Genomic DNA, 14,102 nt, shown 5'->3' with positions numbered 1-14,102 from the left:
ACTATTAGCAATGCTTTAGTCATTTATTTATCACTGAACTTGTTCTTTATGTAAGTTTAGAGTCCTTTATTTCTCTTAAAGCACATGCAGCTTATTACTGGCTTCTGTAATACAGTCAACACACTCTTAACAGGTCAATTATTTCTTTCAAAAATGTCTATAGATTTTAACGATCAAAATGTAACTTGTTTCTGTGCCAATTTAGTTTTCTTTCCTTAGTTTTTTAGTGGAACAGAACATGTGTGAGCAGCTCAGCTTTCTCAAATGCTCTTATTCACTTGGTATGTTACAAAGATGTTTTCCCCTCTGATTATCAGTTGTGTTTGTGCATACAAATATGCATAGACAGTCACAAAAGCATATATAAGATACCCTGTGACAAAACCTTTTGCTTTTAACACAGTAGAGCTATCACATACTGTAGATTTTTGCTACTTTTGGCCTTAGAAGGTAATTGTTTGTACATTAATCACAAATGAATGAGACACATTGTAACTTCAAACTCATTCGTGTTAATTCCAGGTGCTGTGAAATGTTATGTACAAGCTGCAGAGGCAATCAGGTGCCATATTTCTGATCCAGTCCTCCAGCATCTTTTTTGCTTCAAATTAAAGTCTTTTAAACTAAAATCATTATAAAAGTAATCTTTTGTAGCTAATAATTGATTTATACGGTCTGAAATATAACTAATTCTATTATATAGCTTTATCTCTTAACCAGGAGAAGGAGGGAAAATGCACTCACTCACTTAATGCAGTAGAATCAATGAGCAAAACACAACACATTAAGGGTTACCAAGACACATATCACAACAAGAGAGATCTGTTATGGTACAGGCACAAATCAAGCGACACAAAGAAACCAAGAAAGCAACTTTTATTCAGAAACTTTATATATATATATATATATATATATATATATATATATATATATATATATATATATATATATATATATTATTTATTCATTCATTTTCTTGTCGGCTTAGTCCCTTTATTAATCTGGGGTCGCCACAGCTGAATGAACCTCCAACTTATCCAGCAAATTTTTACACAGCGGATGCCCTTCCAGCCGCAACCCATCTCTGGGAAACATCCTCACACACTACGGACAATTTAGCCTACCCAATTTACCTGTAACGCATGTCTTTGGATTGTGGGGGAAACCGTAGTACCCGGAGGAAACCCACGCGAAGGCAGGGAGAACATGCAAACTCCACACAGAAACGCCTGTTGCTATACATATATATAGCAGCTGGGCATAGTGAATCTGAAAGCAAGTTGGTTCGTGGTCACACTAGAGTTTTTGCTTGCAAAATTCTTTCGTACAGCGCTGCAAAAAAGGGTGGGATAAAACAATATGATTAGACGTTGCTAAAAGCGACTGATTGCTCCATATAGCTCATGTTTTGATCTTCTATTGGTCTCATGCACTCACGTGATGCGATTTCAAGCTTTGGTCTTACCTTTGTGGAGTCCACTATTAAATCTGTCATGCAGCTATATATTTATAATTAGAAGATAATTACATCTCAAGTTAAATGATTGTACAGGCAGTTTATACAGGGTAATTCAATGACAAGAGTTCACTTTTATATCTACACAATGCAGAACTTTTAATGTGATTAACCTGCTCCACCTACACCAACTACAGCATTTCTCAGACTTCTGTTTCACTATGGTGTTATTACAGTGGTGAACATCACATAAAACAACAACTGCACCTACTCCTGTAACTTGTTTGCAACAATGAATTTTAAATATCTGTGTCACATATTCATTTAAATAAATGGCTCATCATCATGTGCAGTCATCTTTATTAATAGCTGCCTAATAGACAAGACCATTAACTGAATAGGATCGTTTTACATATATGAAACCTGTTAACAGGTATAGCTGTTCATGCCAATACCAACTTGATAGCCTAAAGCATATTACATGAACAGGACCTGCCTTACACCTCTTAAGACAAATAAGCAAAGGTGTCTATAACAATACATGCTTGATTGCCCAGATCAATACATCTGAATGGTGCCTTTTAGTAATCATAGTTCTTCACCAATACCAGTTTAATACCTCAAATAATTACACATATGTGAGGCATCACAGTGTTGCAGTGGGTCGCATAATCGCCTCACAGCAAGAAGGTTGCTGGTTCAAGCCTCATCTGGGTCAGTTGGCATTTCTGTGTGGAGTTGCTGTGGTGACCCCAGTTTAATAAAAGGAATAAGCTGTAAAGAAAATTAATGAATATATGAGTAATATCACACGATTATCAGTTTCTGTATTTCTATTTGTTGTAATGGCCAGTTGTTATTGCAATAAAAAATTAATAAATACATTTGAAAATAGCAGTGCGATGTGGCTCTCGAGAACGATTGTCCCTCTATCTGTTGTTTCAATCGCCTGAGAACTTTGGTCATCTTCAGAACGCAAATGAAGGCACTTTAGATGAAATCAGAGAGCTCCCTCATCTGTCATAGACAGCAAGAGTCCCGAGATGCTCAAAGGGTTTGACAGTGTTTTTTCTGGAAAAGGAACCAAAAAACATTGTCAAAACCTGTGACGTGACTTTAGTGGTTCAATTGTAATCGAGTTCCAAGAACATTTTGTGTGCCAGAAAATGTTGAAAAAAGCAGCCATGTCCAAAGTAGGAGCTGTTGAACCATATAGTGGCTGCTTTTTGACCCTGTAGCCTATTCTCTATATTTGCATTCAGCAAAAGAAACTCAAACAGGTTTGGCTCAAGTAGTGGATAAGTAAATGACAGAATTGTAATTTTTTTAATGTGAACTCCCCCTTTAATGCTTCTGTAAGTAAGGGTAAATGAAATATTATTACTGAAGATATTGCAAAAGAATGGCAGTAAACGTGGAACACAGATAATAAGAGACGACAATTCATTTGAAACAATAAGAAACACTATATAGGCCTATGAATTTGTAAAAATAGAAAAGAAAATAAGGGGTCATAATTACGAGGATGAGATTTGGACTCAGATATTAATAGGAAGTAATGTGTTGTAGAAATGCAAGTCATCATAAACTGGATAAAACAAGTTTCTCAAAATTGTCTTAAAATGTTTAGATTAAATAATCTTTAAATACTAAAGTGTGTGTTTGTGAGGGAGATCTAATCTATTTTAATTTTTATTAATATTTTTTATTTTATCAATCTTTTTATTTTTATTTATGTATTTTTATTTTATTTATTTCTGCGTTTTCTCTGTATTATATTTTATATCCATATTTGTTTGCACTACTGCCCTTTTTGCACTGTCTTGTTTTTACGCAGTGTCGTTGCACTGCTTTTGGCAATACGAATGTACAGTTATTTGTCATGCCAATAAAACACCTACAATGTGAGGGAGAGAGAGAGAGAGAGAGCAGAAATAGGATAAAGTGAAAAACATGGGAGAAATGTATCAATAAGTCATGACTGCAACAGTAAGTGGCAAAAAAGCTAAACTAAAAAAGACTTTTATTTTGGCGTGGTGTGTGACGTCATCAGGTGGCGCCGCTTCAGCGCTGTGATTCAACTGGAGAAAGGTTTGTGTTTTTAAATGTTTACGGATATAACCCGATTTAATTAAAGTTTCATGTTTTTAATCCGATACTAAATTATGTACCTGCTGTTGGAAATATTATTTCAACCCTTTATACAGCGTAGTACTATTTTATTCTCAGTAACCGAGGGCTTTTGTTTGTGTGTAATGCGAGTTTTAAAGCAGCGTTTCCCAAACTTTTCAGCCCGCGATCCCAAAAATAACAATTTATTTAGCAGTCTCTATATTGTTTACCATGTTACTGAAAATATTCTGTCAGAATTAGCATGCAAGTATGACTTCTAAACAACATTAGCACTATCTAATTGACTGTAACCAATACTGTACTTTGGTAATTTTTAGCTGCTAATATGATTTCCATATTTAGAGTTTGCAAAGAATACTTTTAGGAAATTTTATTATTAAGGGAAATGTCTGAATACCCAAATATAAAACCAACTTTACCTCAATTATCTATAGAGGTAAAGTTGGTTTTATATTCGCACATTCTGACTTTGCCCTTAATAATAAAATTTCATTAAAGTATTATTTGCAAACTCTAAATAGGGAAATCATATTAGCAGCAAATGACTATCAAAGTGCAACATTGTTCACAGTCAAATAAACAGTGTTAATGTTGTTTTCAAGTCACACTTGGATGCTAATTCCGAACGAATATTCAAAGTAACATGGTAAACAACATAGAGACTTCTAAATGAACAAATGTGTGAATATAAAACCAACTTTACCTCTATGACCCCTCAGGGGGTCCCGACCCTCACTTTGAGAACCACTGTTTTAAAGAAACGTTTTACCTGATCTCTTTTTGTTAATTACTCTCATTAATCGAAACTGTTGAAGCAAGTGTTAAAGAGAAGTTATTTTGTTTCTGTTCATTGTTTTATTTATTTTAAACATTACATTTTTATTGTTTTGTTCATTTTAAACAGGAAGTGTCCAAACACAGAGAAAAACTCCTGCTGAATCGACTGATCTCCACACTGTTATAAAGATGCCGTTTATTAAAGAGGAGAGTGAAGATGTGAAGATTGAAGAAACATTCACAGTCAAACAGGAAGATCTGCAGGAACAAACAGGTTGGTTTTCATTCTCAAAGACCAACTCAGTCATTTGATCCTCATTCAGATATATTTTAATAATAAGAATACTAAATTAAATCCATCTTGCAGCCCTGAGTGTGCTGCCTAGTTCTCCTAAATGCACACGAGCACTCATTGAAAGACCGAAATAAGTTTCTTTTGTCACTTGTTCTCATGTCTTTTGTCATTCTTTTATGTATTATTAGTCTCCCATTTTCTCTACCTGCTTAAGGTTGTTGCTTTTCTTGTTCTTCTACTGTTTGTTAAGCGTCCTTGAGCACTGGCGCTTTATTTAATAAATAAATACAATCAATTTAAAAAGGTTTAACTGAGCTGGTGATATTTGACCTACAGTATTCTCATAGAAGACTCAAAATTTAAAGCCTTAAAGTGTCTTAAATTTATGGACATATTGTTTTGTAGGTCTTAAATCTTTTTTAAACAAGTCTTCATTTTCCTTTGTTCATGTTTTGTTACCCAATCTGGCCAAAACCCACACAATCACCAAGAATCCACCTAAATAAATCTTTAAACTTTTTATTAAAAAAGGTAATTTTCACTCTAATTTATCTGTTTTAATTATTTTCCTTACAATTACATTTGTTTAAATGTGCTCCATGTATTTACTGCTGAGGACATCGACCTGGACAGATTGTTGTGCATAGATTTAGTTTATTGTAGTTTTTTAAACTTTTAAAACATTTGTCCATTTTTTATTATTATAAAGAAAGTTTATATTTGAATACAAGTTGAGCTGGCTTGTTTTTACACAATATTTAATTTTTTTTTCAAAGAAATATCTAAAATATATTTAAAAATATTATTAATTTATTATTGTATTATTAAATCTTTTAAATTATAATTTTTTTTGGACGGGGCAAATAAAAATCTTTTTTCATCTGGGTCATTTGAAAAGTTATTTAGCCTTTAGACCTTCATGAGCCTAAAATTTCATTCATAATGGTCCTAAAAATGTCATAAAAAGCCTTAAATTTAACTTGGTAAAACCTGCAGAAACCCTGGTTTAAAGTATGTCAAAAATTGTGGATACCCCCAGTATTAAATACGCTGAATGAAATAGACACTCAAGTGAAACATTGAACAGTCTGAGAATATTGACCATATTCTTTATGTACCAGCAGGCGGCGCCATTGGAATCTTTTTGCCTGACACTTTTTTTAAAGAATTAATTTTTAGATCCTAAAATCAGAGTTATGCTCTTTAGGCATGGGGCGATAACTATATTTAAGGTTTACCGCAGTTTGGAAAAGTCAAGGTTTTAAAACCGCCAACATTTTCTGCTGTACCTTTTTTATGTTTTGTTTAAGTTTTTTAGGACAACAGTATCTCCTGCAGAAAAGATATCCAAAGATGCCGTTTTAAATCGTAAAGAAATCTGTGATTCATTTGAATAATTTAGCCTGACATGTTTACTGCTCCAAAATATTTTAAAGGTTTCTGAGAAGAAAATTTGTTTTAGGTTATCATACCGTCAGAATCTTATACTGGCCCATGCCTAATGCTGCTTGATGTTGCAAAGTCATATTTTCTCATTTTATTATTTTTCTTTGTATGTATAGACATGAACACACTTGGTTGTAGAGCAAGTAGTGTGACTGTTTTCTGCCATTCATTATTTCTGGTCATTTCCCCAATAGACAACTGAAGTTCTAAAACAAAAGCATGAGATTAGGTCACAACTATGACATGATTGACAATTGTTGCTGTTTGTCATTGTGCTCTGTTAATCCTGAGAGCGGATGCTGAGTATTTTTAGGGCTTTTCACACTTTAAATTGTTAACCCTGGGTCATTCTAATCCTGGATGAAGAGAATCCGGGGTTATCTGTAATCACATTCCACGCTGCTCATGCTAAACCAGGGCCCTGTTCCATTTACCAAGCTTAGAGAAAAAGCCAGGCTTATTTTGGATATGTCAGATTTATTAATGGCTGAATTAATTTCATAAATCAAATCTACGATATTTCAAACTCAGTTACTCTGGCAACTTTGCTGGGAAACTAGCCTGGTCCAGGGCAGGTTAACTCTCAGGCTAAGTCTTAATTTCATGCTTAATCAAAGTAATGTTGACATTCACCTGCTGTAATTCGATGCCTTTTTAATTCACTGTATAGGCACTTAATAGTAAAGGTATATATTAGGGCTACAACTGACGATTATTTTAATAATCGATTAATCTGTCGATTATTATATTTTTATTAATTGATGAATCGGATATAAAAAAAAAACAAGAAAAGCATTCATTTTCAACCCTTTATTCAAAAAAGCTCACCTCTGAGCTGTTATTATATTATTATTAATAACAATAATAAAAATAAAAACTTACTAGTTTTGTCCTGTTAAAAAATATCTGTCAATATTTTTAAATCAAGATTAATACAAGACACATGAAATAGCATAAGAAATTATGTCTTGTTTTCTGAAAAAGAAATACACCTAAAAATGAAGTGATTGTTTGCTTAAAACAAGTTAAATTATTTGTTAATTGGGTAAAAAAAATAATCTTAATGAGATATAATCTCAAACAGAAGTTTTAAGCATCACTCATTCTCTCATGTCGTTTTTCTCGTCTGGTGTTGATTTAGGATTTTTTTTAGATATTTGGACTGGAAACAAGACTAAATGACTATGAAAGAAAAGCTTTTTTGCAGTGCAGCTATACATGACAACAGATTAAACGAATGATCTAAAAAAGGTGAGTGAATAAAAACGTGTCTTTAGTCTTGCAATGCAAAGTAACTATACCTTGCTTTACTACTGTTATTCAGGGCTAAAGTATTCCGGCACCATGCCGGATCTCCGGCGTGCGGCCGTGAGGGGAAAAAAAAAAATTCAGAGCCTGCACGTGCGGTTTAATTATAGGGATGCTCAAAATAACCGATTAACCATTAACCGAAAGAGTGCGTTTGTAACCGATTAATGGAATCAGTTAAACGATTAAAAAATATACTTTATATATTTTTAAAGTTTGGCTGCATAAGGGACATCTGTTAAATGGTTTACTAACAACCGCGAGTGTTTTGCTGTTGCGTGCTGTGTGCTCGAGCGGGAAAAAGCGTTTTACTTCAGTCTCGTCTTTTTTATTCTTTAATCAAATGAAAGCACTGCAGGGTTTCTGTTGAGTGACAGCAGTGTTTGGGTTGTCAAGGTGACTATGGCAAACTTTTAATGATGAAAGAGACTTGTGGTCACTGTTACATCCAGAGCTGTATTATTTTACAAATCTTGAATATGACAGCAACACGACTCGCGGTCACCAGCTGATTCAGTCGTTTTCCAGTGACATAAAAAAAGAGTGCCGGGCTTTTTTTTTTTTTTTGTCACAAATGTTGCCAAGGACTACATTTATGAAAATAATGTTAAAGGCGATTCAGCGAGTTCAAATTCAGCCATGAAACATGTTGGAAAACCTGTTACATTGCCAATTTGGGAACGTTTTGGATTCGTGCCGAACGAAAAAGGCGAACCAATACTTTGGATGAAGCTATTTGTAGGGCTTGTTTTTTTTTTTTTTATTTAAAAAATTCAATAAATAAATTAATAGATAAATAAATAAAACACCTTACAGATAGGATGCAACAAAGAAAAAGTATGTTTTTAATCATTCTTCATAATCTGATTCATAGCCTACATGTAATAAACCCATATTGCGCCAACAAGAACAAGCTCTAAAAGGTAAAAGTTTAAAGTGAGAGGAGTTACTGATATGATATTAATTTTAGTTGTATTATTAGTCTCCCTTTTCTCTACCTTCTTAAAGAGCCCATATTATGGGTTTTTGAAAATTCCCCTCCATGTAGTGTGTAACACAGCTCTAAGTGAAGTGAAGTATCCAGCTAAGGCTTAAATCTGTAAGAATACAGTGTTTAAAACTGTTGATTCATCTATAAAAGAGTCGACTCATAGTGCTTCGAACGAGTCGCCTTGATACCGACTCATTAGGTGTTTCGCCATGACGTACGAACGAAACCAAGTTATTCACGTGCACGCGCAAACCCGGGAGATTTCAAACCTGAGGCCCCACCCTCTGACGAAGAAACCCAGACACACACACACCCACAAACACACACACACACACAAACATGCCGGTTGATTGAAGTCACACTGCAGATGGATATATTGAGTCTCTACCCAAAGATGAAACCTCAGCATTATAACCAAGCAGTTGGAAACTTCTGGAAGCTACATGCTACAAAGAATACTTCATCTAAGTTTGTTAAAGGAAGGATCAGTAAAGAGTAACTGATGGACGTCAGGATGGGTTTCTTCCATTTCTCAAGTGTAAGTACGTGCGGTTAAAGTTGTTGCCTGGTTTACTCTAGCTTGCAAATGTATTTAGTTGTGATTTGTTACTTGTAACCGCGTGTACTGTATCAGGTTAACTGGATATATTCTCTTATCGCGTGCAAAGTCACGTTAAAAACGCGACGCGTGCTGTTTGTTTATGGAGCTCCGTGCTAGAGTTCTGCTCCCGCGATTTATTTGGAAATTTATTCCCGCGCCGCAGAAATCTGGCGCGGGGACAGCCGCGGGAATAAATTTCCAAATAAATCGCGGGAGAGGTCGGTAACGGGTTTAATTTGGGACGGGAGCGGGCTGTCTAGCAATATCACGGATATTGCTATGCGAATTAGAAAGAGAGAGTCTGCTTGGTATGAGAGAGCGTATGAGAGAGAGCGAGAGAGAGAGAGAGAGAGAGAGCGAACGAACGAACGAACGAGCTCTGTGTGCTTTATGCTGTGTGTATGTGTTTATACAGACAGCTTGGCTGTCTGGACTGTATACTGGGTGATTTTTGGTTGTGTTCTCCGCTCTAGCGGGACCGGGCGCGGCGGGCAGAAAACGGAGCGGGTTCTCAGGCTAAAACCTGGCGGGTGCGGGCGGAAGCGGGAGCGTTGTCATCCGGAGGTGTGTGTGTGTTTTTGTGTGTGTGTGGTATGGCGAGTACACGACTGTCTCCTTCGTTCGGTTATCCGTGGCACTATCCACTCGCCATAGCGTGGCAGCTAAAATCCACGCCTACACTATCGAGCGTGTATGAACTGTGATTACTTTTTAAATTGATGATTAGCTATTGGCCATTTCCCTCTCTGACTGAAGGCAGTCGACCAATCGCGACAGACTGTCATCGGTCCAATCAGCGCAGATTAGCTCCGCGCTAAGGAGGGGTTTGGGAACAAATGAATCACTGGACGATTCATACAGGAGTCGCTGGGATAATTAGGTAAAAATAAATGCAGATTATAAGACCATGAAAGTGTTTTTTGACCTTGCATGCATATTAGACTGTTGTTGGAGACTCTTACAACCAAGATATGACCCTATTTCATGTATAATATGGGCTCTTTAAGGTTTTTGCTTTTCTTGTTTTTTTACTGTCTGTAAAGCGTACTTGAGCACTGGTGCCATATAAAATAAACAAAAACAATAAAAACATTTGTAGCATATTATATTTATATCTTCATCTTTTCTATCTTTTGTGTGGGGTTTGTAAAAGCCTTGCCCTTGTCTCGTGCAGGTCTTCGTCACATTGTCTGTAGTTGCAACATTCAAATTCTCTGTCTCCTCATAAACTCGAAGTCTCCTTTACTTTACTTCTTTACTGTAAACATGACATCGTCTTCATTTTGTGTTATGTGGATGGCCAGTGGCTTAAACGAATCCGGTAGTCCTCGGAGAACCATCGCTATGGTTAGTCCATCACTCATTAATTCTCCAGCATTCCTTAGAGCTGTAATGTTGTTTTCTGCTCGTATCAAATAGTCTGTAACGCTCTCACTGTCACTCATGTGCAGCTTGTGTACATGTTTATTATGCGTGGTTTACTTTTGCCTGAATAATGCTCTTTCAGTATTTTTAGGGCTTTTCTCCTGTCATCGGCAGCATTGTGTCTTACCAGTGAAAGGCTTTTATCATCGATCAGTTCAGCATAACAATCAGCGTTCTGCCGTCTGTCCTCATCTAGTTGCTCCGCTTCAGCATCAGTAGGCTGATGTAATATAGTTTCTTTTAGCTTCAGAGTGTTTAAATATCCTAGAAATCTCGTCTCCCATAGATCGATTTTTTCTTCTGATCCATTGAACATAAACTGCGGCGCTAGATATCCTCCCGCTCTGCTTATCATCTTTGCTAACTTTGCACCTGAATACGTCGCGTTAACTTTGCTTTCTTGAAAACGATCGCTAGTCTCGCTGCCTTGGCCCATAACCTGTTGAGCTTGGAGTGCGTAGCTTAAGCACTAGACAGAACGAATCGTTTCATCAGCGTCTTTTATTACTCACTTTTACATGCTCTCTCTGTACAGCATGAACACGAGACGGTAACACTTCTGTTTATCAACAGTATAACGTGGAGACTAGAGCTGCAACAACGAATCGATTAAATCGATAAAAATAGATTATTAAAAGCGTTGGCAACGAATTTCATAATCGATTCGTTGTGTTGCGCGACCAGGAGACATTTGATAAGAAAAAAAAGAACATGGAGCGGAGCGGACTGAACAAGGCCTCTCTCCGTCTCTCGCGCACTGATACAGAGTTCAGCGCCTCAAGAAGACAGGGATGATGCAGAAGAATCACTACAGAATTCTACAAAGTCCCTGGTGCTGGTTTCTTTGTGTCTGGAGCTGAGCCAGAGAAAGACAGCGGGGTTCAGCAGGTTTTGTTTTCGGTATTCCTGACACTGATAGACGGCATTAACACAAAAAACTCTTACCCTATAAAGATCTAAACTGTGTTTCCTACAAAAAGACAAAGCAGGTTATGTTTCACAGCTGTCTGATTAATTTTTTTGCTCTATATTACGAGCACTGCTCCGTTTAAGCAGTTGCAATATGCGCTGAGCCAAAGAGCTTGCGCTGAGGAGAGCTCTCAGTAAGGGACTGTTGGAAAAGTGCTGCTTTTTTTTTTCGAAAACAAAACCATCTTAACTCCGCTGAAAGACGTGTCATATTATCACAATTATGCAGCATTTTAACTGCCTAATACTTCATTTATGTTTTAGATATGTAAATACATACAAGTACTAGTAAAACAATACATTTAGAGTTTGTAAAACACACAAGAAAGTCTAACAATCCATTCAAATATAATTTGCTGATGTGTTTTATTTATATCAGATACACATTACACATAGTGAAAGTAACTATAAAGTTGAATCTAGGCTTTTCTAAGTTCACCAAACACTTACTTGCATGTATTTTTGGAGTAACTTTTGAATGAACCGGCTGAATCCTGCGTGTTCTGCTTTTATGAATGAGTTTATGTGAATTGGAATATCAGGTAGTTGATGGCATGATGAGCAAGTGTGTGAATGTTATCTTTTTTGGATCATTAATTTTTCCATCTGTTGTCATGTATAGCTGCACTGCAGAAAACTTTCTTTCTTAGTTATTTTGTCTCGTTTCCAGTTCATATACAGGGTATCTGCACATTTTTAACAGGAAATTTAAGACCTTTTAAGACCTTTTTAAGTCCTCTAAAATGAAAATTTAAGACTTTACCTAAAAAAAAAAGAATAAAAAAAAGGAAAGTGTTCAGTGTGTCAACACAGAATGATGTGGTGAAGCATTAGCGTGGCACAACTCACCAGAGCCACGCTCAAGACAGGTCAAAGGGGCGCAAAAACTTTTATGCCGAGTGCTGATTGACCTTACAACCCTGACAACAGGGTACCGGTCTCGTCAGTTGATCAACGTCTAAAGTGCAAGTCTAAGTCTTCGTTGCTGCGTTCATGGACTCATCGAACATTATAATGAAAGCGTCCTTGTTTGCTCGTGAAATTAGTTTTTACTTTAGGTATGGGGCAACACCAAATCGTGCTAAATATACTGTTTTGTCTCTTCCACATGTGAATGTACTCGCACACTCTGAGTCAGGGAACATTGCTTGAAAAACTAGGTGGACGTCCTCGTTTGAGGTGTACGAGTGGTGGCGGCTTACGGTTTGAAATACTCACAGTATTTCGGCCTTAAATGTAACTATATTCGCAAAGCTGCTGAAGGCATTGCTAGAAGTGGACGGCCTTGTGGAAGGCTGAGGTCGAAGTGCTTGATGAGAACATACTTATGGGCAAACTACTTGCCTGCGACTACACATACTTTTTGTGCTTCTCTGCTTTCATGTGTGAATCGAGCGCTTTGCGGCCCATTGTCCCCAGTTTTATCGTCTTTTTAGATAAAGCACACCTCCCTTCATGATTACTGACTGTTTTCTTTAACCACCCCAATACTTTTCATCCTCCAACCAATTGTCATCAAATAAACATTTGCCCATGCTTGCGATTTCGCAAAATGCCGTGGTGGAGAAGTATCAACGCAACACATTCATCAATCACTTGTATGTCACCTATGGAATGATGCAGGTTGCACCCACGAAGTGCTGCCCCCAAATGTTGCGCTGGTCAAATAGCGGTTGAAAAAAATGAATAAAAAAAGACGAGTTGGACATGAAATTTAAGATCCCACATAAAATTTAAGACCTCCTTATGGAAAATTACAGAATTCAAGACATTTTCAGACCTTAAAAATCGAAAATTTTATTTAAGACATTTCAAGACTTTTTAAGGACCCGCGGGGACCCTGATATATCTAAACGAATCTTACATCAAGACCAGACAAGAAAAATAGCATGAGATAACGAAGTGTTGCTGTTTGAGATTATATCTTATTAAGATTATTTTTCTCACCCCATTGGCAAATAATTTAGCTTGTTTTAAGCAAACTATCATTAAAGTTTGAGGTTAAGTGATTTCTTATGGAATTTCATGTGTCTAGTAAGTATCTTCATTTAAAAACATTTAGATATTTGGATTGAAAACAGTTTATTATTATTATTCTAGGCATGAGCTTTTTTGAATAAAGGGTTGGAAAGGGCTTTTTTTAATCCGATTAATCGAAAAAAATAATCAACAGATTAATTGATTATTGAAATAATCATTAGTTGCAGCCCTAGATGTTAAACACGTAAAAAACATGATGTCATCACTACAGTACCGTAATACACTGGACATAATTATGAACCCTTCAGTGATAAATATTAATACAATTAGCAAGAGTGCCAGTTAGGGATGTAACTGTATCAGAATTTCATGGTACGATAATACCTTGGTATGAATGGCACGGTACGGTATTTATTGAATAATTTACAGGAAAAACAAAACTACTTAAAACTACTAAGACTTGAAAAAAGTGCCAAAAGTGTTTATTTACCTTAGCACTGAACATATCAATGACATACAAATTAGCCATCTATCTGTAAGTTTCGAAACAAGAACTTCAATTTTTCAATTTTAATAACAAAAAACTATTAAACCATATTAAAAAAATAAATTAAGTTTCAATTTAGTATTGTTGAAAACTCATCACATTCAACATTTAATCACTCACTCACTTAGATAGAGATGGGTTTTTTAAGAAAAATTATCATATAACTATAATCTG

The 14,102-nt window shown here is 36.0% G+C and overlaps 2 protein-coding genes across 4 annotated transcripts in view; both read left to right on the top strand.

Moving 5' to 3' along the window:
* LOC101887036 (uncharacterized) overlaps window positions 1–14,102 on the top strand; it is a 491,406-nt gene that overhangs the window by 157,208 nt on the left and 320,096 nt on the right. The gene's annotated exons all lie outside the window — the stretch shown is intronic.
* The window catches only part of LOC137490909 (uncharacterized), a 42,965-nt gene continuing 32,370 nt past the window's right edge, over window positions 3,508–14,102 (top strand). For all 3 annotated transcript variants that reach the window (XR_011010949.2, XR_012402245.1, XM_073947856.1), the window contains exons 1-2: window positions 3,508–3,547; window positions 4,494–4,640. Coding sequence is in view for 1 of the 3 variants with exons in the window: in XM_073947856.1 (XP_073803957.1) it covers window positions 4,556–4,640 (85 nt within the window). In the remaining 2 variants the exon portion in view is untranslated. The remainder of the gene's footprint in view (window positions 3,548–4,493; window positions 4,641–14,102) is intronic.

Source organism: Danio rerio, chromosome 4, assembly GCF_049306965.1.
Source record: "Danio rerio strain Tuebingen ecotype United States chromosome 4, GRCz12tu, whole genome shotgun sequence".
Classification (NCBI taxonomy): Eukaryota; Metazoa; Chordata; class Actinopteri; order Cypriniformes; family Danionidae; genus Danio; species Danio rerio.
Note: the sequence above shows the minus strand (reverse complement) of the source record. Positions and strands in the feature narration are given on the sequence as shown.